This window comes from Macrosteles quadrilineatus, unplaced genomic scaffold, assembly GCF_028750875.1.
Source record: "Macrosteles quadrilineatus isolate MER2022 unplaced genomic scaffold, UCM_ALF_1.0 Scaffold_9__3_contigs__length_116548681, whole genome shotgun sequence".
Classification (NCBI taxonomy): Eukaryota; Metazoa; Arthropoda; class Insecta; order Hemiptera; family Cicadellidae; genus Macrosteles; species Macrosteles quadrilineatus.
This window is the reverse complement of record NW_026542602.1, coordinates 106,919,925-106,938,696: the sequence shown is the minus strand read 5'-3', so window position 1 is coordinate 106,938,696 and position 18,772 is coordinate 106,919,925. Positions and strand designations below refer to the sequence as shown.

Genomic DNA, 18,772 nt, shown 5'->3' with positions numbered 1-18,772 from the left:
GCTCGTTCGCTGCGCTCACTTGCCTTTAGGTTAGCTCGTTCGCTACGCTAACTCGCGTCCAGGATGAAGTTCGTTCGCTACGCTCACTCACCTTTTGGTTGCAAATTAGCTGTTGTCATAGATAAAAAAAAAAATAATAGTGCTGCACCCTGTTGGTAGGGCGGAGCCCGAAAGGATTTTTGAGATAAGAATATGCCTATATGTTAATCGGGAATGTGAGCTATCATCATGCCAAATTTTAGCAAAATCCGTCCAGTGGTTAATGCGTTCACTTGTCACAAACATACATCCAAACTTTCTCATTTATAATATTAGTAGGATAAATAAAGTGGAGAACAATTAATTTTGAAATGCTATGTTGTGAAACAGACTTACAGCTGCTCTGAGTTACATGCTCAATATCCTCTTCCTTGATGTCAAGAGCTTTGTCTATAGTCTTTTGAGCTTCTTTCAGAGCCGTTTTTGCTAAATTAGCAAATCCTGTCGCATCAAACCAACTCATTGTGTCCATATAGTACCTAAAGACAAAGTAAGTGGTTATTTCTAGTGCCTTTGTTCGCCTAGTATTTTTTTTTGTCTGGACTCAAAATGTAGCCCTAATATAATCATTCTCTACTTTTTCAATTTTTTTTTTTTATAATTTCAATAATAATGTTTGACTGCCATCTAACTTAGTTAGGGTTATTTTTTGCAAATTTGTATACATATACATTTATTTGATTACCTCCTTCTACTAGGAGACCAGGTATGTTGAATAAAAAGTAAACATTTATTTGACAAAAATACACTGGATACAGGTAGGCCTACATTCATATTCAAAAGATATATCCTGTACCTACCTAGCTTAGGTCTTGGCCTATACACTTAATATTTACAAATAGCTTAGGTAATCGTATGACAGATGACCAGCTTTTCAAGGCTCTGTAAGTACGATTTGACTTTATTTAGGCCTACATGAAACTGTCACCGAAATTAGCTAATTTTACCCGAGTCACAGTACCCATTTTCTGCAATTGACCCGGGTCAACAAAATAAAATTAGCTATTTACGGTGGTTTTAAAATATGTAAATATTTTTTAATCGTTACCAAATTTTACATAGGCTTACTTGTAGTTGTAGAATAAGTTACATGTTGATATACCATAAGTTATACCTCCGTTCCAAGTTTCATGTAAATATCTAAGTTATATCCTGAGTGGTTTTTTTGCCAATTGAATTGTATTTGTTGACCGGGGTCAACAAAGTAGTAAGTCCCTCTTCAAGGCAGTAATACATTTCCAGATTTAAGAGGTCCTGAAGCAAGCCTGCTGTACATATCAGTGCCTTGGTCGGGTAGTGCTCTTGTCTTTGAGGTCTATAAAAGGGAATGACTATTTTGCTGTTTTGTCTAGTATGACATCTATGACCGGTATTGGCAAACAAACTTGCCACTAGTAGGTACATATCAAAAAGTACCATTTGGCTTGTTTTTAATCATAGTTAGATGTTACAGGCTAACTGAGATTTGGTGAAACTTGAACCACAGTTTAAACTTAATGCAATTTTTAAAAATGTACGCTACTTCCATGAGTTAGTTTTCAAGAAATCAGGGTGGTAATTATTTATGACACGCCAATTAACCTATCTTGAAATTATGCAGTTTCGGCCTATTGTTTTACACTAAAATTGACACCTTACGCCTAAGTTTTTCAAATTTAGGTTTAAGGTGAAATGGGGGTCCTCAACAACTACCAAAAAAATAATGATTGCAATGTGAATAAAGCATTTCTGCAGATAGCAAACTACGCTTAAATTATAAATTATAACTAGGCCTAGGCCTTTGCTATTGCTAAATGTGAGATAGGCCTAGGCCTGAGTTTGATTTGGACTCCTAACTTAATTGGAATACAATCCATCTAGCACAGTTTTACTTTTACTTACCTAGGCCTAAAGATCAACTAAGTTTAACAGGTTTAACTTAGCCCATTATTAAAAAGTATATTTTTGTTAGAGATGCAAGTTGAAAACCTACCTTTTTCTTAGAGCAAATTAGGAGATTTGGATATAATTACACTGTTTGACATATTTTAGAAGCATCGAATAATAACATAATTTATTTTATATCATTATTTCCAAGAATATTAAGCCTATGTACGCCCTTTAAGTAAACTAACCTATAAATCATAAAATAGTACATAGGCCTATTTATTTTAAAAATAAAAGAATCCGCATAGGGTTTTTAGTTTAAAAGTTATTTATAGAACCAAATACATCCAAAATATGACTTAAAACTTAAACTAACAATATGTTGAGCTGTATTTTAGTGCTTGAGTGATAAAAATATGACAGATCATCAACGATTATCATCGGAGTCGGAGAGCAGTCGACGTTTATTATCTTCTTGCAACTAACTGCAACTTTTATTGAAACAAACTGCAATGCAGTAAATCAGCTATGTGAACGTAATTCTCATATGTATTAAAGTTACAGTTAAAACTATGGTTAAAACAAAATTATTGTTTGCTTGAATAAATTTGAGGTGAACTTATAACCATAGTTTGTAATATAATTTATATACATGTTAACTTATAGCTAAATAAGCAGTTATTTTTATATTTCTCAATTGATATAAGCTTACACTCACAGATATCATAAATTTGTGCATAATTTCCCAAATAATAAAGGTTCAAGGTCCAAATAGTAAAAATTAGTCATTGTGTTTTATACATACGGTATAACATTGATAAGCTGTACTGGCTCACAAACTACGTGATCCAAGTTCGTATGCGACATTTAATGCGCTTCCCATCGCCTGCCCCAGTGGCGCAATCGGTTAGCGCACGGTACTTATAGACAGTAGTCGTGAGCAATGCCGGGGTTGTGAGTTCGAGCCTCACCTGGGGCATTAACTTTTTGATGCAGATTTATAGGCATTTTGATCAATTTCTCATTGGTATATTTTTGTATTGTATTTGCATTTAAGATTCAAATTAAATAATGTACTCAAAATTACTTTTTTTATTTTATTGTGCACATAAAAATTTAAATCAAATCTAGCTTTATACAGGTAATTATTTTATGAGGATTTGAGTTTGAGGTATTGTTTTATTGGATGATTGTGAATAATTTGGACATAGCTAACCAAATATATTATATCTCTAGCCAAGAAAAAGTTTGTTTGAGATATTTTTTTCAAACTGTAAGTTATTGTTATTTTTAATTTTTGAAGCCCACTTACAGTTTTTACTTCCCCCCCTATATCATAAATTAGTTATTATGGTATATAGGAACTAATTTATAGTATCTCCAGGGTTTTTTATATTTTGATTGTGACTTTCCAATAAAAAATCTATAAAATAAAAGAACAAATGGCCCGAACTATTTTGATAAAAGTATAGTATGTTATAGTACTTAAATTCTGAACAAAATGGTACTAAACTTCCATTGCTGTAAAAATTAATGTTCAAAGGTTATTGTAACTGTGTTATTTTCCCATTAAGAAAAAACATAAAAAACTTAAAAAAAATTAATTAAAAACATTTGTTTCGATTAAAATTAGGGGTACAAATTGTTGACTAGCTAATGGGAGAAAGTATGTGTCAGATTGCTGATACCGTTTTATGTAATGCATCATTTTCATATTTTGTTGTAGGTTTTGGTTTTACGCCTGAAAGTAACTTAAAAGCTAAAATACCAAAATTAAAATAATAAAAAACAAATTAGTCTATTTATGAGGATAGGAAATTAATAAAATAATTAAATCTCCACATCAATTACTAAAATTCTGATTCAACGAAGTGTTGATGGGATTGAATACACACTGTATTATGTATATAAGGTGTCATCTGTATAACGTAGTATGACGGTTTGTGTAGCTTTGTTTAAGAAGCATTGACAAATGATAAATTAATTACTCACTATTTTATTCTTATGACAAAGTTATCTTCAACAACCACATATCATTGGCAACAAACTATATACTTTATTTAGGATACCATAGTTTTATCAACTTATTCAAAAAATGAATATTCAGAAATTAGCACAAGAGAGGAATTAAATTGACACAATAAGCTGAAATCTAGAGGAACTTTTAAAGAAAATAAAAGATGTTGCTCATCCTTATAAAATAACTTGTTCAAACGAAACTCTGAAAAGAAATGAGGCGTCGAGAGGCCAAGGGAGATATGTGACTTTTTAAAAAATGTCATTATATTTTTTTCATGGTCATAAAAAAAATATAAAAATAAAAATACATACACTTTTACCCCTTGGCTTCCAACTCTTAGGTGTTTAGTTTGGAGGCCAAGGGATATAAGTGAATTATTTGTTGAAATTACACCCTTTTTTAACAAAACCCGTTACCATGACAACTATTTTTAAAAAGTCACATATCTCCCTTGGCCTCTCGACGCCTCAAATTCCATTGGAAAACTCTACTATTCATTATTACCCACCAACATTCTTTTACTTTATGATTTAGTGAAGTGTTTCCCAAACTTTTTTCTTGGAGTATCACTAAACAAACCAAAAATTTGTAGTGAACCACTCAGTCAAAAGGTAATTATCGATAGAATACTTATTAATAATTATTTTTATAATCTAACCAACCCACTCTCTAACCACACATATTCACCACTCGCCGGAGTAATATTTGGAGTGCAATATAGAAACATACCTGCATCAAGATCACCACTCGCCAGGCCCAAGAGTCTTTTCTTAAATTTCACTCATTACTTGAGTGCTATTATTTTTAATCAGTCACATACTTATTGCCTACTTTCTCCACCTATACATGGTATGGAGAAAGTATTGTTTTCATCAACATTTTTGAGCTTTGAGTGGATCCACCTGAATTAAAAAAAGTAGTTTTCGAAGTGATGTCTGTGTGTATGTGAGTTTGTGTTTGTCTGAATGTGTATGCATGTGTGGATGTGTACAGAACTATAGACCACACCTGTGGTCCGATTTTGATGAAATTCGGTATGTAGGTACTAATCCATGGTATCTCCAGGTTTTTTTATTTTTTTAATTTTGATTTGTATGGTGATTTTCTAGTAAAAACCTATAAATTAAAAGAAAACCCAAATTTTCTCAAAAATGGCCCGAACAGTTTTTATAAAAATTTTGCATTTTATAGCCCTTCTGAACAAAGTGGTACAACTCCCATTTTGTAAACATTATGGTTCAAAAGTTATTGTAACTGATGTTATTTCCCCATTAAAAAAACATAAAATGAAAATTTTTAATTATACTGGTTTGATTAAAATTAGTGTGTTATGGTCCTTATAATTCCAAAGAAAATAATGTAACCCCAATCACTGTAGAAATACGGTTCAAATGTTGCAACCTTTGTGATTTTCCCTAAAAAATATCATAGTTAGTCCCACCACTTACTTACTCATGATAAAGGTTGTTGAAAAGCAAATGGGAGAAAGTGTGTCAGATTGCTGATACTGTTTATTTATCACATTAAACAAACAAAATAATCCACATTCTAATGTCCTGTTTTCTACAGGCTACTGAGATGTTAGTGAGCCATGAACACATCCTGACATATAGGTGTGAAATATAATACTGTACTCAGATCGTAACCACGTGCCGAAGCAATTGCTTTTATGAATCACAAGAGGTATGCATACCACAAGTTGGGTAAACACCGATTCAGTGGATCCAATAAAATTACGCTTTCAGACAGACTCATTTACAACGGTCATTAATTTATAAACAAGATTTTATAAGATGCCTTTTTTACAAAAGAACCATTGTTATTAATACATAAAAGTACAATACTATATTTAAAAAATAATATTTTAATGGCATCAAATGAATTAAGGACGATTAAACAATTAAACCAAAATGTGGATCTAAAACTAAAAATAACACAACAATAACATGGGAAACATACATTATGTATTTTGTACATTAAAATTACATCATTATATACATGGAATGTGGTGTTATCAGAACATGCAAGGGTTTTTGGATTAAGGTTGGTATTTGGGGAGTTGAATATGAAAAAATTGAAAATGGTGTAAGTAAATATCATTGTGCTTATAATAATTTACAAATTGCACTAAGTAACAGTTTGATGATAAAAGTGTCCAAAAGTATACGTTTTCATCTCCAGCTGGTTCCTGTAAGTTTCCTCAAACCCCAAAATAGTACATCACTATACAATACACACAAATACAAAACAAACGCTCAGTAAAAACTGCAAACCATAAAGATACACACCTTGTGATACTTGGGTACAGCCTGAGGATGGTTGCTGAGTACATTCTGTAGATTAACCATAAACAGGTATACTATATTCAATATTTATCAGTGATCCAAAAGTAAAACAAACATGAGTTAGAAAACTCCATAAAAGGTAGGAGAAATTAGAACTCTTAAGTGCCAATCTAAATAGTAGACATTCAGGAAAAGGATATTGAATAAATAATTATTATGTATCTAAACACATATTTACAAGGATTTTTTGTGAGGATAGCAGGCTTACATGAATAGATGTCTGAACAACTCAAATGCTGTCAGTGACGGTGAAATATTCTGATTTTTTTTTTAACATTTAGTGTACATTTTTGTGTCTCTTGAGCCAGTTAGGACTAGTTCCCATTCAGGTAAGCCTGTTATCCTCACAACAAATCCTAAAACCTAGACCTTTGTGCTCTATGTAAATAAATCCTTGACTTTTTTACAAGTTAATCAAAACAGAGGGTTAAATCGTAGTACAGGAACTATATTATACTCCCTTCATGGGTTCATATTATACGTCTATAAATTAATTTACATCCCTATTCAATTATATCAATTATTTAACATGGGGACGCCACTATGTGCGTATTTTAACCCAAATATGATTGAAGGATGAGTGTAGGATGAGTGGCGCGATCTTGTAGTCTTGTTACTAACAATTAGTGACAAAGGCCGACATGTTCCTTAGACACAGCTGATAATTAATAGCCCATACAGCCAATCGCAACCAAGGGACCTACAGTTTATAATGGAATAATAACTACATTTTTTGCTTGTAATTAACGAATTGGTCTAATTATTAGGATAGTACTGCAGATAGTCGTAGTACTCACAAGTGCGGACGGTAATCCACACCAGGGAGCATCGCATCCACAGTGCATCCCTATAAATATCCACAATTCGTGACCTTCTAGTAGCTGAATTACAGGACGACGCCACCGTCCCAGTCTATTTGCAAAATTAAGCTGATTATCCGTGTTTACTGTGATTGACTATTTTACTGTACAAAAATTGGAGTAATGCAATGTGATTTGATTATGTTTATTTCGTAGACGATTCTTAACTGATGCATTGTGCACTTCTGTTAGTACTGAGAAGTTTAAAATTTTAATAGAAATTACTTTTTTATTAAATTTACCTAACTTTTTTTGTTGAACTGTGTCCAACTCTGTCCAATAACAAAATTACAGAACTTGAATGCAAAATAATTAACTTGACATAAAAAAGTAACGTATGTTTTATTTTTCAATGATATTTTTTCTTAAAAAATCTTACAGAGAGTGAAGAGAAAAAAATTCTGATAAACTAGTAGTGATACTACTGACTCATAAATTGTATGATTTTTTTTAGATGGAAAAAATGTTTTCTATTGAAGAGAACATTACTAGAATTATAAAAGCTTACAGAACTAATTTTTTTGTTTTTGTTTTTAACTTTTACCATGTTAAGTTGTTTACTATGAGTGTAATTTTACTACCTCATCTTAGATTTAAGCATAAACAAGTTACATCAGAACAATGCTTTAACGATTATGAAAGCATGTTATTAAACCATCACATATACGTAGAAAATTCCAAACACTATGCATGATTCAACTCTTATAATAATACTATCAAAGATTCCAACCACATTCAAAGTTTACATCACAACAACCAAATTTGATTAATTTAAATATTTTAAATGTTTAAAAAAATATGCTCCAAAACCTAAAACCTCTAAAACATATGTTTTAAAAAGTCAACAATCACATTACACATCTCAACAAAATGCACAACAAAGTCTTTTATTTTCACCCATCTCAAAAATAACTTTCAGAGTGTAGAGTGATTATGCAATTATTAGCAATCAAACTACTTATCACAAGCAAAATGGCAAGAGCAGTCTCTTAAACGTGTAAACATACTCCTTGTAGGTAAACAAGATAAATATAATACGGACGCAGACAAGTTGTTTAGGTTAGATTGCTAGGTTATGCTCAAACGACATTAGTGGGAGATCCAGCAGTGGTAGGAGGACTCGTAGGAGCAGCTGCCCTCGTCATCATTGACGCCATCTGTAAAACACAGGTCTTGTACATAAAAACATATTCTAGATGCTGATGGACAAACAGTGATAATGAAATGCACTAAACATACATAGAACTCTAGATATAATTATCTTTCTGTGTTATATGTACGTGTTCTCTTTCAAAGCACTCCATTATGTATAAACAAATTTTAACACTTACCGAAACCCCGGTCTGACAGGCCCACGGGAGTTTTCACAAACGCATGTTGGCAACACTGGGATTCCATTCCCCCAATACCTTACCCGCTTTTCCTCCCCTACCTGTTGATATATTGTTTGTTCATTTTGCGTGGGGTGTCAAAACCTTGACAGGTTGTCTGTTCATAACATACCCGTCTCAGAAGCCCAGCGTTAGTGTATTATAAAGCGGGGTCTCACAGGCCCAGGGTTTCGGTTTGTGTGTTTCTAAGCGGGGTCCATTATTTTCAAATGAGGTCTCACAGACCAGAGGTTTCGGTTAGCGTCAGCCTGGCTAGGGTTTCGGTATTATTGTTAAACTTTAACTTAAAGCTGACTGTGAAATAAAGTTTCATTTTTATTACTTTAAACTCATAATTTATTATTATTTTTATCATTACGAGATGGGGACCCCACCTATGTACGTATTTTAACCCAAATTTGAGTGTAGAATGTTGTGAGATAATCTGTGTCTAGCTTTTTTACTGACTAAGATTAATTGTTTCATTAGTCAGGATCATTTATTTAAAGTAGTGATGGTCGAATCCATGAATTTCGAATCCGAATCCGAATCGTAAAAAAATCAAATCTCAAATCTTCGAATCACGAGTTCTAAAAAAAATTATTACAAATGGGTTTATTGTAATTAAAAAAGCAAGAATGAATAGGAACCATAAACATAAATATAACACTAACCATTAATGACTACTCTTTGTAATGAAAAGTTACGTAATTACTTTTGACACACGGCAAAAATAACAGACGACTATCGGTTACATCTTTAAAAACCAACTTTAAAATCGAACGGTTGATCGGTATACTTTATTTGGATGGCAAATATGTATTGTTGTTGTAGGTACACTTGTTAATTTTAAATTCGTTGATCGATAGTATAGGCCTACTCTGTTCATACAATTTTAAATAACATATTAAATAATAAGCATCAATGCAATCCACAGTCGAGCGTCAATTGGGAATCATATTGTGTAACTTTAATCGCCGTGTCGTCTGTCTAGTGTCTACGGTACAGTTCCGCCATTGCTTGCTACACGAACGCAGACAAATACTTATTGCGGGCGGTCAAGGTTAAGTCGATGATACCGGCAATGGCGGCAATAGTTGCTCGAACGCTCGCACTGAACTAGAGCTACAACCTACAACCGAGGATAGCACTGAATACTGAATGCAAGAATTGAGATACATTGGCCACCATATGTAGCCTACTAGGGGAATAGAGTTTTTAATGGAGTCGTGAGTAAGATTTAATTTCAGACAGAACTGGTATCGAATTGAGAAATTCTGTTATTGGCCTATCCCTATTTAAAAAATACAATTCATATTCGACTAGGACGTAATTCAAGCCATGACCATGGTAAGTAGACTGATGTGTCGGTTTAGAGACCGAGTTTGGCTTTGTTCCAGCTATGCGTAGATCGACACTGCTGCTACACGTTATAGTTATACATGGCGAGTTGGTGTATTCTGTCAGCGGACCCATCTCGAATCTGAATCTTTTCTTAGGATTTGGTGGATTCGAGATTCGGATTCGACACACCCTTAATTTAAAGCCCAATGATCAGCCCAATGGGACACCTGGGTCCAGTTTCAAACCATCAAAAAGCTGCTGACTTTTCTCAGGGTCGAACCGGCGACCTTTTGGATGTTAGGCGAGCACTTAAACCACTCCCCATAATATTATTTATTAGTTAACAATACTTCTTTTCAAATGGTATTCAAATTTCAATTTTACAAGTTTGAGGTCAATGCCGTCAATCAATCAATCAATCAAATATTCTTTATTCAAGTTTAGACAATATGTCTTGAATAGTGTCATTAAACTAACATAAACAAAAATTTATAAACTAAATAATTAAAATCATTCATTACAAAGTATGTATTGAAAATTCAAAGTATATCTGAATGAAAACTAGGAAGAAAATTACTCATCAGCACAACCAAAGACTTGGGCAGCTAAATGAATGATAATTATAATAAATACTAGAAAGGAAATACCCTTAAATACATAAAAAAGATTTATGTTAAGTAATTTTTATACACTATTGTGAGAGATTTTAGCAAAGTGTTAGAATTGACTTTTTAATATTCTTACATTTTGCAGGACTTGTTTCCTGAAGAACTCGTTAACAGTTGAGGTTAACTTCTGATCGCTGACACCCATCTTACACTTCATGTACCCGTAGAGGTTGGCACCCGTGAGAGTCAGTGCGATGCTCACAAGCAACTGAAACATTGGCAACAACATGTGAGTCACAATTAGGGATATGTCGACGATGACATTTCCGTGACTGGGGGAGTCAATAATGATGTCTACACAGCCGCGGAATATTTTTGTGATTTTGCCGTGATCGTGGACGACAATAATCAGGTTTTCGTGACCGCAAAAGGCGTTGATGATGATGTCTACTCAGCCGCGGAATATTTTTGTGATTTTGCCGTGATCGTGGACGACAATAATCAGGTTTTCGTGACCGCCAAAGACGTTGATGATGATGTCTACTCAGCCGCGGAGGATGTTCATGATTCTGCCACGATTGTGGAAGATGACGATGATGTCTACATGACCGTGGTAAATGTTAATGATTTTGTCGCCATTGTGGATGACGACGTTTCTGTGACCAAGGGAGATGACGATGACATCTACATGGCCGTGGGTAATACTCATGATTTTGCCGTGATGATGCATGATAACGATGACTTTTCCGTGACCGCAGGATTCAATAATGATGCCTACACGGCCGCCGGAACATTTTTGGGATTTTACCGTGATTGCGGAGTTGATGATGATGTCTACACGGGCGCGGGAGATGTTTTTGATTTTTCTTCCGCGACCGCAAAAGACAGGGATGATGATCAGTTGTAATTGAGGAAGACATTTAGGATTTTTCAGTGATCCCTGAGTCTTACCCTAACACATATTCTTAAAAGTTAATTAATAAACCGGCATTTTTGATAATCCGGCACAACCAAGGTCCAGATCTTGCCAGACTAGTGAGCATGTATTCTATAATCAGAATTGATTTGACTGTACAGTCATTTAAGGAAGTAATGAGGTAAGAGTTGTAGGCACATTGGCCAGAGACACTTTCATCATGCTGCCCTATCTAGATGAAATAAAAATCTAAAATGTAGTAGGCCTACTCACCAGCCATTTAAAGTTGAACGTGAAGAGCGCCGTCAGGAAGATAAAAGCCCAGACAGCTGGCACAGCTATGAGCGCTGTCCAGAATATCCTCGCCTCACTGGCGTTGATACGGTTCTGAGCGTCCCCCTGGACAGGGGCACCTCTTAAAATGTGTTCCTCGTTACATAAAGAGTGCAATTAATATGTACCTTTTTACTTAAGAGTGTAATATTTAAATATACATATACAGTAGACCCCTTTAATTAACCTCACATTACCCGATAATCAGATTATTCGCCCTCGCTTGTAAAATACGACAGTTTGTGTTAGCTGACCTTGTTTTGAGAGAGGTTCGCTTTAACCGCCCCTTTCTAGGAATCTTGGCATTTCTGCTGTCACGCTCGGCAATGGGAAGAAAACGCTAAACTCTACAGGATGTTACATGCTATAAATAAACATCCTGTCTCGTAACAAAATGGTTGCTTGTATCTTAAATTTTGGCAATAACTTCTGTACTGTATTACAATGGATTTGGAAAGCATAAGTTATTATTAATAACGGTATTAAAATAAGAATTTTTAGTGACCCTTGCCTACAACTATAATCAATTCAACTAAGTTTGCAGTTGGTGGCAGCCAATCACAAGACAAGGCTAGTGCCACATTGCCACATCGCCCGTTGACAACACTAATTAAAATTTAGTAAGCAATATTTTCAAATCAGCTGTTATTATTAGATTTGGCAACACCGTACGGTTCTCAATGGTTCTCATTCAAAACCACATAAATAGGCTCCTCCCTCAACTGCAAACTTACGTAGTTCCGACTGTAAATATATTTTACTTTATTGTATTTTGGGGTTATTTCTGACTTTTAAATTTTCAATTCTTAAGAAATACCCCTGCCACAGCAAACCTGCAGACTAAGCGAATTTCCAATTGCCTGATTGGATTTACACTAAAATTTCCCCTTAAAAAGATCACATTTATTCCCTACTAGCAGAGTACCCGTCCTTCGTACGGGGTTGGCATATAAGTATAAAATGCTTATTGCAGTTATACTCGATCTTTGCGTTTGCAATGTGAGAAGACACGGTTTGAGAAAATTAGCTTTCTAAAATTTACGGTATGCTATAGAATTACAAAAGTATTACACATCTACCATAGCCATTATGTTCTACCACTTCACCTACACAATAGAGAAAGATAGATTATTAAAAATTCGCAAAATATCACAAATTATTCATGAAATAAAAAAAACAAACAGTTAACAATCCTACTTTGACAGTTCTCATTGCGTATCACAGTTTTTTGTTGCTGCTTAGTTCAAATTAGCAATGTTTATTAGGGGTCTGCGTTGCACCGAAAAAGAAAAAGTACAGCTTAATTACCATTTTACAGGTACACATTTGGGTACAAGCTTAATTCGGTACAGCCTATTATGATAATAAATTACTTTCAGTTTACTATCATAGTAGTCAACGGCAGTTGGTTGCGCGAGCACATAGAAAGTCTTATCTGTTGACTTAAGTGAAAGTAAATTACTAACACCTAAGGTTTTACTGTTACAATAATTATCTTTTATTTTACTGAAGTACAAACACACAACATTTTTACTCAAACATAACTTATTCAACAATTCTCATTACTATAAAAACAATCCTAACTATTTACACATGGTCAGCTGTTACCAACATAAATTAAATTAAATACAGAACAAGTAACAGCAAACATATTATATAAAAATAAAATTACATTCAACACCTTCCCTTAATTTTAATTTTATGTAAGAAACAAAAAATAAATATCTTGATTATCGTCTTCTGTTCAAGATTTTGGATAGTTGATCAAAGCTTTGCTAAATTGATGAAACTTAACATTGTTCAAGGGTTTTGTAAACATATCCGCAACATTCTCAGATGTAGAAACAAAAGAAATGTTTATTTTACCTTGCCTTACATTTTCAGTCAAAAAATGGTAGCGAACATCAATGTGTTTGCTTCGCTTGTTAAAAATTCCATTTTTACAAAGCTTAATAGCACTTTGATTGTCCATGTTTAGGTTTGTTTCAACATTAGTTCCACTCAACTCTTGCAAGAAAGTTTTTAAATATAACACTTCTTTGACACATTCCGCCGCTGCAATGTATTCTGCTTCAGTGCTGGACAAAGCTACAATCGGTTGTCTTCTTGTACACCAGCTTATTGGGTCTTCTCCATACATTATGACAAATCCAGTAGTACTTCTTCTTGTATGCTTGCAATTTGCATAGTCTGCGTCACAATATACATTTAGGCAATTTTCTCCTGATGCTGAAAATAATATTCCTGCGTCTTGAGTACCTTTAATATATCTTAAGGTTCGTTTGACATTTACAACATCTTCATTGATTGGATTCTCAACACATCTACTTTCTAATCCCACAGCAAGTGTAAGATCAGGTCTGGTTTTATTGGATAAGTACAGCAAACTTCCTACAACTTCTCTGTAAGAATAATCTTTTGTCAGGCAGCTTACTTCTTCATCAGGTTTGCTCGTTTTCACTGGACAAATGGGAGTGTCTACAGGTTTACAATCTATCATTCCATATTTTTCGAGAATACTGTTTGAATAGTTCTTTTGTGTTAACAATATCCCTTCCCTTGAATATAAAATTTCCATTCCAAGAAAGTTTGATGGGTTTTCGTCTGTTTTTATTTTAAAATCTCTAGACAGCTCGTTCAAAAGTTTCTTCATCTCTCTTTCATCTGAACCAGCAAGAATTCCATCATCAACAAATATAGCAAGATGAATACTGCCATTTGTAAAAACACAACGGTCAGACTGAGTTTGTTTTAAGCCATATTTTAGCAAGCAGTTTGTAAACAACTGGTTCCATTTAAATGGAGCTTGTTTAAGTCCATATAAAGTCTTTCTTAATTTCAAAACTTTATCTTTATGATCAAACCCTTCAGGTACACACATATAAATTTCTTCATCTAAATTTCCATAGAGAAAAGCAGTTTTAACATCAAATTGCATTAGTTTGAGATTTTGTTTGGCAGCTAATGAAAATAACAAACGTAAAGTTGAATTACTTACAACTGGGCTGTAGGTTTCATCATAGTCTATACCTTGTTCTTGGGCAAAACCTCTTACAACTAGTCTCGCTTTGTATTTTCCGTTATCCTTTCTTGTTAATACCCACTTGTTACTTAGGATCTTCTTGTTTAGTGCTTGCTTCTTGTCAACCACTTCCCACGTTTCATTCTCAATTAGGGAGTTTTTCTCATCCTCAATTGCTTGTAGCCAATTCTTTTTATCTGGTCCTTTGATTGCTTCTTCATATGTCAACATCACAAAATCTTTATATCTTTCAGGTAGTTTAGTTTTTCTTCTTAGTTTGATGCTTTGTGTAGTATCAGTATTACTTGAACTTGGCTGTTCTTCATTGATTTCATTTTTGTCTGAAACCAACTCAAACTCTACTTCATTATTACTTATCTCACTTAGATTATCTGCACTCTCAATATCTTCATTTTCATTTTCGTCTTCTTTCTGGTCATTTTCATTTTTGTCTTCTTTCTTGTCATTTTCATTTTTGTCTCCTTCCTGGTCATTCTCATCGTGACTGTCATCGTCTTCAATAATTGTTGTTTTCTCCTGTTCTTTGCCACAAAATTACACTATCATCCACTACCGGTTTACTTGTTTCTCTTTCTATTAACTGAGCATTTAAATTACTATTTATGTCAAAAATCTTCACTGTGAACAATCCATTTGCATTTTTTAAGCCTTCCAACACTTTATCTCCAGTTTTTCTAAGTCCTATCATAACTTTATTTTCAGAGAAAGTAACCTCACCACCATTATTAGTTATTGCAGAAACAGACAACAAGTTTTTACTGAGTTCAGGAACATACAGCACATTATTCAGGATACATTCTTTGGATTTTACGGTTCCACTCGTTGAAGCTAACATGGTTTGATTTTTCTTAGCAACATATATTTCAGAAGAAATATTTTGTTTATTACTTAACAAATCTTCACAATTTGTCATATGTGAAGATGTGCCTGAATCAACAACCCATTCAGATACAAAGTTTACAGTCCCACTATTACCCCGAACATTTTGTCCATCATCATACGTCAAAAATGACACAGTTTTACTAGCGACATTTAGGTTCTGGCTTTTTCTAAAGTAACAATTTTTTTTTCATTATGATTTGACTTTTTACATATATTAAAAAATAAATTTGGCTTTACATTTCTTTTTTCAAACTTGTTAACAAATTTTTTTACATTTCCACAGGTGTTTGCTAGATGACCAACAGCATTGCATTTAAAACATCGCCTTTCATTATCAGAGTTAGCCCTATTGTATGTAGGCTTCTTGCAGTACTTTGCTTTATGGCCTGGAATTTTACAGTTGTGACAAACAACTTGGAATGCAAGATTTTTCTCTAGGCTTACCTCCTTTAACTCACTTCTTGACTCTTCTGCTAACAGTCTCGCTGTTAGATTTGCCAATGTCTTTTCTTCATTGGGCATTGATTCCCAGGCAGTTACAAAATACTTAAATCTATCTGGCAGACTGACAAGAATTTTTGATATTATCATTTTTTCATCAATATCTTGTTTTAAAGTTTTTAGTCTGTGTGCTATGTTTTCAATTCTACTTATGTGAGAACTTATATCAGAATTAGGCTCATACCTGAGGTTAAAGAATTCTTGTAATAACGAGTACTTCTGCTGCTCTGAGTCTCTTTCATAAATATTACACAGCTTCAAAAACATTTCTCTTGAGTTTTCACAGTTAATGATATGTAACATCGGTCCCTTCTCAATAGAACTAACTATACACTTCTGAGCCTTGGCATCTCTTTTAATCCAATCAGCCTTCTTCTTTCCATCACCCATATCTTCAAGTTTCTCAGAACCATCCACAATACTCATCAAATCACTGGATTGAAATATTATTTTAATCTGAAATTTCCACAATGGAAAAGTTTCAACTCCTTTGAGTTTTTCTACGAAATCATCTTCTTTTACTGATGCCATTGTTAGTCTTACTTTTACTTTTTCACTCACCTTCACTACACTGTATCTCTTAGGGTTTTACTAGAAGATTACTTCTTGTTTTTACAGTTATGGTTGAATTAATGAATTTTTCTGGGCCCATAACCTGTTGACTTAAGTGAAAGTAAATTACTAACACCTAAGGTTTTACTGTTACAATAATTATCTTTTATTTTACTGAAGTACACACACACAACATTTTTACTCAAACATAACTTATTCAACAATTCTCATTACTATAAAAACAATCCTAACTATTTACACATGGTCAGCTGTTACCAACATAAATTAAATTAAATACAGAACAAGTAACAGCAAACATATTATATAAAAATAAAATTACATTCAACATTATCAGATGTTCGTGGTCTTCATAATTTATTACTAGGGTCATGATGCAATAAAAAACCCATTAGCAGTCCCAAATCCATTTACATTTTATCACGACAATAATTGTTGCATTCAAGTACTTCCAAGAACTGTCAAGTGTAATCACTTTTATTTCTTTACGACTTTACCCAATTCTATTTTATTTGTTATAGATATTTTATCTTCCTATTGAGAAACCACAAGCATAGTTGTTGTTGTTTGCATAATTTTTGTATCGTTATGCAAGCCTACTCGGTCTCAAATTATGTCATTGCATGTTCTGTTTCTTGTCTTATATTATTAGATGTGGCTTTTTAAGGCTTAAATGTTTTTTTAGTTTCCTGTATTTTTATTGTGTTGAAGGTACTTTATGCAATCTAAACCTTATGAACTAGATAGTGAATTTGCTACCTTCATTAACCTAATCAATTTATATATAGGCCCTCCTAAATAATTAGGTCTAGGCCTGGGTCTTTTGATTCTTTGGAAGAGCTTTAAAATATACTAAGAAATTGGATTGAGCCTGAGATAAACTAATGATTGATATGATTGATATTGTGGATGTTAACTTTGTAAATGAAAAGACAATAATCTTACTCTGCGATAATCCAAATTTTAGTTTCAGAAAAAAACTTTGCAAGATCCTTAGCTCCAGTGGCGGATCCAGAGGGGGGCGACTGCCCCCCCCCCCCTTCGGGCAAACATGTACATGTATTTTTTACTGCATGTAATACAGTAGTTATTTGCGTAAAATAATTTGTCACACTTACTTTGGACAAAGAAACGGTATAAAACCGCCATTAAGGAGACTTAGTTTACACAAATTTTTCGCCCCCCCCCCCCCCTTGTGACTGTTCTAGATCTACCACTGCTTATCATTTTGTGGGCGACCCAACCGGTTTTCCTTTTCAATCAACTCACCTTTCTAGACTCAAAAACCCAATGTGATGCTCCATCATCATCAACATAGTTCCACCATCTTAGTCCCACCATCAGCCGTCCTGAAAAAAGTCAAACAACAATATGTTTGTGGCCTTTGTCTCAATCGACATTTGCAACTGTTTTAGTAGGTACTTTGTTATTATTAAATCACTTGAAAATGTTAGCTTTATAATTATAAGTCAATAAGTCGTTTACTGAGCTAGATTAACAAACTTAAATTAGCCAAGCCAATACAACAGAAAAATGTAATTTATTGTAAACTAGCAGAGTACCCGTCCTTCGTACGGGGTTGGCATATAAGTATAAAACGCTTATTGCAGTTATACTCGAGCTTTGCATTTGCATTTTCAATGGGGGAGGACACAGTTTGATAAAATTTGCTTATTTAAATTTAGGGTATACCATAGTATTACACATCTACCATAGTCATAATGTTCTACCACTTCACCTAAACAATAGAGAAAAATAAATTATTAAAAGTTTGCAAAATATCACAAATTATTCATGAAATTAAAAACATAAACATAACTGTAAACAATCCTACTTTGACAGTTCTCATTGCGTATCACAGTTTTTGTTGCTGCTTGCTATAGTTATGATAAATGCAAAACAAATAATAGTGCTGCACCCTGTTGGTAAATCTTATAACTTTTTAATGCTTTTCATATCATAGAACCAACATTTAGTTGAAACAGCTGACACAATTCTTTAATTCCCTTTTAATATGAATACTCATAAGGTTAACATGGGAAACTGCTGAGCCACTGGGGCGGAGCCCGAAAGGA

The 18,772-nt window shown here is 33.7% G+C and overlaps 2 protein-coding genes and 1 non-coding gene across 5 annotated transcripts in view; 1 reads left to right on the top strand and 2 right to left on the bottom strand.

Annotated features, from left to right (window-relative positions):
* Positions 1–2,368, bottom strand: part of LOC129003711 (TATA element modulatory factor-like) — a 35,113-nt gene extending 32,745 nt beyond the window's left edge. The window contains exons 1-2 of the mRNA XM_054432008.1: positions 2,012–2,368; positions 376–518 (exon numbers count right to left, since the gene is read on the bottom strand). Of these exons, the coding sequence (XP_054287983.1) occupies positions 376–511 (136 nt within the window). The 5' untranslated portion in view covers positions 512–518; positions 2,012–2,368. The remainder of the gene's footprint in view (positions 1–375; positions 519–2,011) is intronic.
* A 425-nt stretch (positions 2,369–2,793) lies between these two features.
* On the top strand, positions 2,794–2,884 carry Trnai-uau (transfer RNA isoleucine (anticodon UAU)). The gene is given in 2 exon segments: positions 2,794–2,831; positions 2,849–2,884. It is a non-coding gene; the product is annotated as a tRNA-Ile (tRNA).
* Positions 2,885–5,872: 2,988 nt separating this feature from the next.
* The window catches only part of LOC129002409 (uncharacterized Golgi apparatus membrane protein-like protein CG5021), a 38,490-nt gene continuing 25,590 nt past the window's right edge, over positions 5,873–18,772 (bottom strand). For 2 of the 3 annotated variants that reach the window (XM_054430188.1, XM_054430190.1), the window contains 4 exons: positions 17,967–18,046; positions 11,642–11,767; positions 10,589–10,720; positions 5,873–8,287 (listed from right to left, as the gene is read on the bottom strand). In XM_054430188.1, the coding sequence (XP_054286163.1) occupies positions 8,210–8,287; positions 10,589–10,720; positions 11,642–11,767; positions 17,967–18,046 (416 nt within the window). In that variant the 3' untranslated portion in view covers positions 5,873–8,209. The remainder of the gene's footprint in view (positions 8,288–10,588; positions 10,721–11,641; positions 11,768–17,966; positions 18,047–18,772) is intronic. The other variant, XM_054430189.1, reaches the window with a different exon arrangement.